Below are 10,011 nucleotides of genomic sequence, written 5' to 3'. Positions count from 1 at the left end.
ACCAGGGCGCCAAAACCTCTGCATATGTATGTTGATTTATAGTTTTGGACCCGTAGTTAAGAGGTAGGTGGAGACTCAATGCTGAATACAACAGTTCCTCAAATATCAGTGTCAGAATTTTCACTTACAGTGCAGAAGTAATTGGGTGGTGATGCGGTTCTGCAGTGCTCTGTTCTCCAGCACATTCATTAAAAATAAAAAGTGACATTAAAGTGAGATTTAAGTGCAAAATTCCAGCTTTTTGAGAATATTTACACCACATAGGAATCATGTTCTCTTTTAAACATGTAGCTACTTCAGGAGGCCGTAGATAAGTGGACAAATTAACGTAAATAAAATTGTTTGTTAATGTTTGAAACCTGCAAATCCTACCCAGTCCTTAACCAATCGATCCCTGCCTGTTGTCTGCAATCCAGAGATATCACCTGGAGGCCGGCGCCGCTCTGTCAGGTCTATAATGCAGCTATTTTCAGTTCCTGCTTGTTTCAGGAGGCTGATTAAGGGGCAGTAAGTGAAATGGAGGCTCGATGGGGTTCAGGTCAGATGATTGATTTGGCCAGCTGAGTACGTAGTTCCTTCAGTAGCATATCAAAGTCATTGTCCAAGGTAAAGTACCCAGTGAGTTTGGAGACGTTTGGTTTTTGAGAGACAATAACAACAGACTTCAGATGGAAATGTCACATCTAGAAACGACTCCAGACCTACTGTTAGCTTTCCTGACCATGAAGTTATGATGTAATAGAACAAATCTGGCAAAGAAACAACTGAGCAGCCAACTGTCCAATTACTTATGGCTCCACGAAATGATGAAATGAGGAGATTACGCAGGGCTGTGATTCTTGTATGGAATAAGCAACATCCTGCGCTTACAGTCATGGTTTGGTTTCGACTGCAGTATAAAAGAACCATAGTTGTAAATGATATGACTGACTGCCAGGAACCTTTTTAAAGTGTTAAAACCCTCTGCATAATGTAGAGGTTGATAACCAGCTTTTCTAGAATCAGAAGACAAGAACTATTTAGGAACCTTTATTTGTAATGAACTATGTGTTCACTGCATTTCCAAACAATGTACAGTTAGTCTTGTATATGAACTCAGAATATGAACTTCACTATATATGAACCTCTTCATAGCGAAAGCCTTTCCCGATGAATAAACTGCACTTGGGGCAAACAGAAAAGCAGATGAAAATAAGATTATATCATGGATCCGCACCATCTTAGCCTTCAGATTAGGGCAGAGGATTTCCTCAGACAGATAAGACACTTCAAATACGAAGCTCTCCTCTTTCAAAGGGACGCTACGCTGTGCCCATCAGGCGAAGCCAAACAAACGTAATATTTCTACTATTTTTGAGGGAAACTTTAAGGTTCTCGCTGTGCCACCTGAGAGTCTAATCCGAAGGTTAATTACTTAGATTAGTCACAGCAATACAAGGGTGGGTAATCTGCTTTGAGGGAGCCGGTTATACGTTCGCCCTGGTTTCTATTCTGGCCTTGTCTTTGGTCAGCCTTTGAAGTTGCCACAGAGAGAAAGGAAGATGAGAAGGCGGACGAGCGAGAGAAGGAGACTGTGCTCGGCGCTGGGAGGAGAACTGCGCTCAGGGGAGACACGCATGATGAAAACGCTTTAATGCCTTCCAGTTCAGTGATACACATACGCCACACAGCAGCGTTAGGATAATTCCCAAGTGACCCTGTTTCAGAGCAAAAAGTAATTGATAAAAATTTGGTAAAATACAAGAAAATGGCATTTCTCCTCAGACAGTATCAGGGAGAACAGAGGTGCACCTGCTTTTTTTTCAGTGTTTTTGATGAAGTTATTAACCAAACAATTTATTTTCTTTTTGAAAATCTGAGATTAGATGACGCGCTTCCCGAGCTTTATGATGGTAATACACAAATGAAAGATTATCAGTTCAATTCATCACAGAGTACATCTTCCATAATTGCTGCTTTATTCATGCTTGGTTAATGACATTTCGTTGCCTTTTACAACACGCAATGCTTCACATGAACTTCAAATGAGAGTAAAAGGTTCAGCGTCATTTCGACGAATGGCTGCACGTAAACCATTCGGCTTATAAAACAATAGCAAACTTTTGGCCAGGATCCACTGAAGAGGGCGATTGGTGAAAAATACCTATGATAAGAGCTGTGTTTGTATTTCGTGCCTTAACAGTTTGTACAATTCTGTCCTTAAGATCTGAGGTAACAACTGCTGTGCAAAGCCCTGGTTGTCCTGAGGGTGTACCTGAAAACGTTTTTCTTTTTTGTCTAAAGTTTCACAATCATAACCTTTTATCCTCCACGTAATGTCTGGTGTTCTGCTATCATGAGGGCCACATTAACCTGAATGACTCTCACTTTATTTGTGCAACCAAAACCTAAGCACTGACACTGAACTCAGTTAGTAATGAAAAAAGGTTTGCTTACACAGCCACATGTCGGATCCTTATAAGGAAAGACTGGAAAGTGATTTTCCATGATTCATGTACACACATGGTAGGAAACCAAACAGCTTGTTATCTTTCAATAAAGCCATATTAAACAGTCTGGCTGGAAACCAGCTGAAGAAATTAAAATAATAATAAAAAAAATACAACATATATTCTAACGCAGTGCCCAATATCTCCCCTTGCAGTGTAGGCGATAAGAATACTGAATGCTCCACGTCACTATCAATACATCTCACCAGCCTTTCCTTCTGAGCAGATTTCAGGCAACGTCTTAATCCTTTTGTTTTGGTGCCTCTCATGGGCTCTTCCTCTTTCCTTGTCACTCACCTTACTGACCCGTTTTGGCAGCAAAGCAAATTTCCCTTCTCGTTTTAACACTATTTGCTAGTTATAAGTACTATAAAATAGTATGACACAAGGTTCATTTCTTCCTAAGACTGTTACTGTCAGCTGACCAGAGCTAAAACGTAGAACATCACTCTATCTTCTAGTGACAGCTGTACTTTATTTACATGCAGTCTCAGAGCGACATGCCTGTCGTTTACTGTACGGCTGATGCGGTTATCGTGTCTACGTGCTGGTTTTCTAAAGGTTTGGTCCCAAAAGACATTTCAAAATGTGGCTTGACTGAAGAACGCATCTTTTTCATTAGGGATGGACAATCCGGAAAGCTTTAAAAGACGTCCGACTATTTGGTTGACTCTTCCAAGCCCTTTTCAACTGGCCCTTTTGTCACTTTGAACAGTTTAACAGCAAATGAACACCACAAAATGAACTCAAAGAGTACGACACTGTACTTCACAAAGGCCAGAAACGTTAGAGGTGGTTACACAAGAATCGGGAGCAGTCTCTGGCTGAGGGGAGGGCTGCGGTTAGAAGGGACAGTTAGCTCGAAGGGGGGGAGTGGTCGACCACAGCGAGGGCTCTGCTGAGGGAAAGAGTCTGGATGGAGGTGTTTTGGGGTGGTAATCTAGAAGCTTCTACATCTACTGCAGGGAGCGCCGTCTCAGAGAGAGGCGGGAGGCTGGGTGGAGGCGCAGGAACAGAGGTTCTGAGCTCACTCACGGTAAAACACATATTCAGTGTAGCTGGTCCAAATCTTGTCGTCCGTCTGGTCGTGAGCGAAGGCGCAGGTCCCCGTCGAGTTGCAGGCCACCATGTGGAAGCCGGCGTCAGCCAGCTTGTCGAAGGCCTGCTCAAGGAAAGTAAACTTCAGGTAGTAGCGGGAGGTGTAGCGCTCTGGGGGCCGGTCAGGGTCCCGGCTCTCGTTCAGAGTTTCCCCAAAAACCTCCTTGGCCAGAGAGGTCTTTCCACATACCATAATCCGAGCCACCCGCCGGAACTTGGCGTCTGTTTGGCTGTCGCGGCCCAACGTGTAGGACCCCCGGTAGCCGATGGTGATGAAGCCGGAGCGCTTGCCGTCCCCGCTGCCGGACACTAGGCTGGAGCAGGCGGCCGCCGCCGCCCCGAGAGAGGCCAGGTTGCGAGCGGCGTCGGCGCTGGGCGACGATTCCTCAGGGTCACTCTGGCAACCCTCATCACCCAGAGAGTTCTGTTTGCTGATCTTTGGGGCCAGCAGCTTGACCAGCTCTGGAAGGTTGAAGAACTCGGCTTCCCGCTGCAGCCTCCCTCGCTCAGGGAAGTGGTCAGGCAGGACAAGCTGCTGGTCTCGCATGTAGTCCAGTATGTAACGAAACAGGAAGCCATCTCGGTCGACAAAGAAGCGACCCTTGGTGTCACGAGCCAAGCCTTTAGGGCTTTTCTGGCTGAACATCTCCCACAAGAGGGAGTCTGGCACGCTAGTAAGGGTGGAGTAGCGGGTTATGTACACCTGGCCCCCGACATTTAGTTCAATAATCTCAGGAAAGGAAAGTTCCTCCGGAACGCCGCTGGAGTTGTCGGGTAGAGCCATGGCGGAGAGAGGAATGAGCTGCTGAAACCAACCCAACTCCTTCCAAAGAGACCCTGCAAAGGAAGCCTGCACTATGGTGACTAACCGGCACTGAACTTCACACCGAGCTGAGGAATTTATCTATATTATGAGAAGAGTTTCTTCCAGCCAGCAGCTGGACGGAGACTTACAGAGGCTCGAGGTCAATCCTGAGTGGACTCACACAAAAGCAGCTCCTCTTCACAAACTGTCCTTCAGGAAAGGAAGGAGTGAAAGGAAACAGCAGGTTAGAAACGTCCTCTGTCGCTCTTTTCAGACAGAAATCTGTCTACATTCTGCCCCACTCCCATTTAACTGTGTCCATCTCCGCGGTCAACAAACATTTCCCCGCTTAAACGCGTGAAACTTCGCTCGCATGGGCGACCGTGAGGGATACTCTGATTAGAGATGAGGACACGCGCTGCTCCGGCTCCGCTCCTTCCATAACTGAGGAGTCCGAGGGGACGATCCACCCCGCGCGCCGCTCCGCTTCGCTCTCGCGCAGCTCCGACTGCCACAGCGCTCTATCCGCTAAACCACGCCCACGCGCGTGTGACGCCACGACCACAGCGTTCCAGTAGGCTTCATTCTAATCAGCGTCAGCAGAGAAAACAAGGAGCGTTCGAGTAAACGGAGCTCTGACCACCACAACAAAGAGCTCTGACCACCACAACAAAGAGCTCTGACCACCATAATAAAGAGTTTCTAGAAACATCCCTCCAGGCTGGTGCCGGGTAAATTCAATTCAGAATGCTTGTGGTTTTATTTCAGCTGATGTCAATTAATCCCACTGGGCCCGCATTAAAAACACCAAGCGCAAGAAAGTCTCTCTAAGGTGCAACACTGACATCTAGAGGACGGAAATATAGCGCTGAAACTTCTCAATAAAGTGCTATTAACATTAAAATATATAACATTTTGACCTTAGTTCATGTGTGGGATGGGATGTGTGACTTTGTTTTGGCAAAAGGCCCAGTTATGAAGGAGAATCCCACTGAATTTTCCAAATTTACGCATTATTTAACGGTTGAAATGTAAACAAAAGTCGTCCAGAGTGGTTTGATGTTAAATTCGCCGTTCTAGAGAAATTTGCCGAGCCAGAATCGTTCACTGTGGTGGTGATAGGAACCAGACGTCTGAAGAGGTCAACACCTCTAAAGGCTACATTACATAAAGTTATTACATGAAATGATTATGAATGTGCTGCCTGATGCCTGAGACACTGCTTTATGGTAGTTTTACTAGAATGTTTGGCCTAAATGTTTTTTTGTTTGATTGTTTTTTTCACCATTATTAGTGTTGCATATAAAACTTAGAAGATAAGTGAAGATGAGTGTATGCTCATTTTGGATAACGGCTATATTTGTGTTGCGGACATTGTGACTTCTGGTTCCTATCAATAACACCGTAAGATATCTTAGTAACTTTCTCTAAAATGCACCACTCTGAATGACTGTGTTTACATTTCAAAGACTGAATTACACAGAAATTTTAAAAAATTGGTGGAATTCCCTTCTAATGTAGCTTGAAAGTTAACCCAGTTGTCCAAGCAATTGGTCCACGGGATGATTTTTTATCCCTTTGGGATGATTTTTTTTTTTTATTATTTCCTTTGGTCCATATATTCTCTGAGTTTGCCTGAATCAAGAATATCTGGCTAACAATGAAATATAAAGTGATATTTTGGATGTATGTAGGGTAATAAAGTCATCCTATAATCAATACTGATCTTTTGAACATTGTCAGTTCATTTTCCTGGGCATATATTGCATGATTGATCGTTTCATTGGAAAAGACAAAATTCCTCTTTTCCAGAAATGTTCCATTAAAATGTAATGGCTTTTTACAGTAAACACACCAGCAGGTGGGATTTAATGATTCTGGGTCTCTGGGCAAAAGACTGGAATGGGATGCTTGGATGCCCAATTTTAAATTAGTTGCACCGTCTACACCTCAAATATTTTTAATAATTTTATTTTGAGATTGTTGTAAGAAGATTGTAAGATTATATTAGATTTAAAAGGCCCATATGCTAAAAAAAAATTGCTCCATTGTCCACTTAAAATCTTTGTGTGGGTTTACATACAAAAACCATGGGTCAATTAACTGAGTTCTAGATATTTTTACTTGCTAGAAATTGTTTTACTCACTATATTTCCATGTAATTTTGCTTTTCTTAACAAGCAAAATTATCTACCAGTATAATGGAACAATTTCACCTAATAAAATTGCAAAAATAATATAATAATAGCTGTAATATACTATAAACAGTCTTTTTCAACACTGTGTCCACTCACTGTCCACTCTATTAGACACTCCTACCTTGTCAGTCCACCTTGTAGATGTAAAGTCAGAGACGATAGCTCATCTGCTGCTGCACAGTTTGTGTTGGTCATCCTCTAGTCCTTCATCAGTGGTCACAGGACGCTTCCCACAGGACGCTGTTGGCTGGATATTTTTGGTTGGTGGACTATTCTCAGTCCAGCAGCGACACTGAGGTGTTTAAAAACTCCAGCAGCACTGCTGTGTCTGATCCACTCAGACAAGCACAACACACACTAACACACCACCACCACGTCAGTGTTACTGCAGTGCTGAGAATGGTCCTGACCACTGAAGAACATATCTTTTACTGATTAAATAATAAATAATTAAAAAGAGGTTAGATGTTCATACAAAGTATAAACACATACAGTTTCACCACTTTCATTTACTTTCTCAGAAAAATTACGTGGCATTTTTCCTAAAATCATGAAAAATTAGTTTTAATAAAAAGTTTAATAAAGTTTTTGGGCATCAATGGGTCAAAAAGTTCTGGTTCTCTGATAGATGTCAGACCACCTGTTAATTACATTAACACTCCTTACTTCTCTAGGCGTAATAACGTTAACGTATAATATGTTTCTATGGCTCAACACTGACCTCTAGTGGACTACTGACAGGACAGTCAAGTCAAGTCACCTTTATTTCTATAGCACATTTAAAAGACAAGGAGTGTCGGCCAAAGTGCTGCACAATAATGTCAATTAAAATAACCACTACTAATTAATCAAAACTATACAATAAATTGATCAAGAAAAAAGAAATAACAACATGCATACAAAACAAATTGAATAAAACATAAAATAAAACAAAATAAAATAGAAGAGCTACACTGGCAACACAGAACCAATCAAGACAGAACAGACACTGAGCGCATAATCATCAAAAAGACTCTAAAGTCTGAGAAAATAGATGGATTTTTAGATTTGACCTAAAAACCTCTATTGTGGGGGATTCCTTTATGAAAAGCAGAACACTGTTCCAGAGTCTTGGGGCAGCTACAGAAAACGCCCAGTCGCCTTTAAGTCTCATCCGAGACCGTGGAATGGCTAAAAGCAACTGGTAAGAAGACCGTAGAACTGGTGAGGTGGACTGGAAGCAGAGGAGGTCAGAGATACAGCTGGGAGCCCAGCCATGCAATGCTTTAAAAACAAATAATAAAACTTCAAATTCGTTTAAAAAAAATCGTTTAAAGCGTTTATTTTCTTCTCAAACTTAAGAGCCGAATCAAAGATAACGCCAAGATTTTTTACGTGGCTATGTACATAAGGAGATAAAGGCCCCAGATCATTAGCTGTAGTTCTGATCGAATCAGGATTTCCGAAAATAATGCTTGTTGAAATGTTGTGACTCCAAGCAGTGCAAACTCAAGCGTAGTCCTTATAATGAAGAGGTTGAACTGAGCTTGATCCCTCTGGAGTTTGCAAAGCCCCATCTTAACACAGTAATAGTTTAACTACTCTGCTTGATGTTGGGTCACCAAATTGTAGCCTACTAATTTTGAACTGTTGTCCCAACATTACTCTGCAATATCTGTAAGTATGAGCTCAGTTGCTGCACATAGAGCATAGATTAAAGATCTAACACTGAGAGTACGGGTTCTACACACTTCTGGATGGACTTGTAGCCCAAGATTGTAGTACAATAACCACGTTTACATCCAAAGGCAGTTAAGCAAATAATAACTCTCTTTCTTATTAAGTGTTTAAAAATATAGATTTTAGATTAGATTAAAAGACCCTTATTAGTCCCACATTTCACCTCCACATTTAACCCATTTGTGCAGTGAAACACCACATACACACTAGTGAACACACACTAGGGGGCAGTGAACACACTTGCCCGGAGTGGTGGGCAGCCCTATCCGCAGTGCCCGGGGAGCAGTTGGGGGTTAGATGTCTTGCTCAAGGGCACTTCAGTCACGTACTGTCGGTCACAAGGCTGGTTCCCTAACCTCCAGCACACAACTGACCCCGTTTAGTCCAATATATTACAGTGTCGAATGTATTTTTGCTCACAAAGTAGAACAGCAATAATCACAGCAATAATAACAACAAATATCAGAAAGATTAAACTGATATATATATATATATATATATTAATTATGACTTATACACAAAGGTCAGTAATCTAAAACACTTACCATGAAAATGTTAACTACAACAAAGACACACGAGCTGTGTTCCAAAGCCGAGGCTGCAGCCGAGGTAGTGCGGGTCCTCTGAAGGACTATCCTATGAAGACTCCTCCTTAGTAGCCTACTGGTCACACAGACGGATCAGTGAGGGAACTGGTGAGAGAAAATAAAGCCCATTGCATTGTGTTTGTTACCATGGTAGCTAATACACCTACAAACTTATGTAGTACGATAAACTTCATATATACAAATTCTTCAGACTAAAATACGATATATGGATGATATACAATATTTGGGCGAATGCTTTAATTAATCAATCATTTTACACTCTATAAGGTAATGAAGACGAATTTAAAGCCGTTAACAACATTTTAAAACGAACTCTGCTCCAACTATTCCGTTTTCTGTCATTTTCGCCGTGCTGCTTTTTTAACTTTGCGTCATTCGTGCGCAGAGAACTGTGGGTAACCGAAGGAAGGATGCATCAGTTCGTAGGCTCAGAACGTAGGCTGCCTTTCTAGGCTGTATATGAAGGGTTCTTCACTTTGGAAAGGTGTACTATGATGTAGCAGGTGAGAAATGCAGCCTAGACTTTGGAACACAGCTGCAGTGTCACTGATTCAAAATAGCACCTTACGAAGCACCAAAAGCCATTTAGATAAAATGTGGAGAAAACTCAGCTTACTAAACATGAGTGAGTGAGTGAGTGAGTGAGTCAGTCAGTGAGTCAGTCAGTCAGTCAGTGAGTCAGTCAATCAGTCAGTCAGTCAATTAGTTAGTTACAAGCCAGGTCCATGAGGTCTTAGGCTCAATCCTGAGAAATGACTGTTAGATGTCTGTCAAAATCTGCAGACTGCTATGAGAACATGAGGAGACTGAAAGCTGTACTTATATCTGTTTAATTACTTGTTTAACATAAACATTTTAGCCCATGTTAGGTTGCACCCTGTGCTCCTCTACTGCCTTTGCAGTGCTGCGGGATGTAGGGCCAGATATAGTACAGAAACACAGGATGAAAGACTTTTAATTGCCTATGTAACTACTTTCCATTTCACTGAACACAAAAGACTGGAGATACTGTTATTACATGTTCCCCTGGGCATGAACTGATGAAGATCTCTCTATTCATTATTCATTCAATCTCGTCTCACTTTCTCCAGGAA

General features: G+C 42.2%; 1 protein-coding gene across 1 annotated transcript; it reads right to left on the bottom strand.

The window, feature by feature from the left end:
• Positions 1–1,935: 1,935 nt before the first annotated feature.
• On the bottom strand, positions 1,936–4,879 carry kctd12b (potassium channel tetramerisation domain containing 12b). Its single transcript, XM_036569404.1, has one exon. It carries the CDS (start codon positions 4,369–4,371, stop codon positions 3,517–3,519), a length of 855 nt encoding a protein of 284 aa, XP_036425297.1. The 5' UTR covers positions 4,372–4,879; the 3' UTR covers positions 1,936–3,516.
• Positions 4,880–10,011: the final 5,132 nt, after the last annotated feature.

This window comes from Colossoma macropomum, unplaced genomic scaffold (assembly GCF_904425465.1).
Source record: "Colossoma macropomum unplaced genomic scaffold, Colossoma_macropomum, whole genome shotgun sequence".
In the NCBI taxonomy this organism is placed as follows: domain Eukaryota; kingdom Metazoa; phylum Chordata; class Actinopteri; order Characiformes; family Serrasalmidae; genus Colossoma; species Colossoma macropomum.
This window is presented reverse-complemented; position numbering and strand designations above follow the sequence as displayed.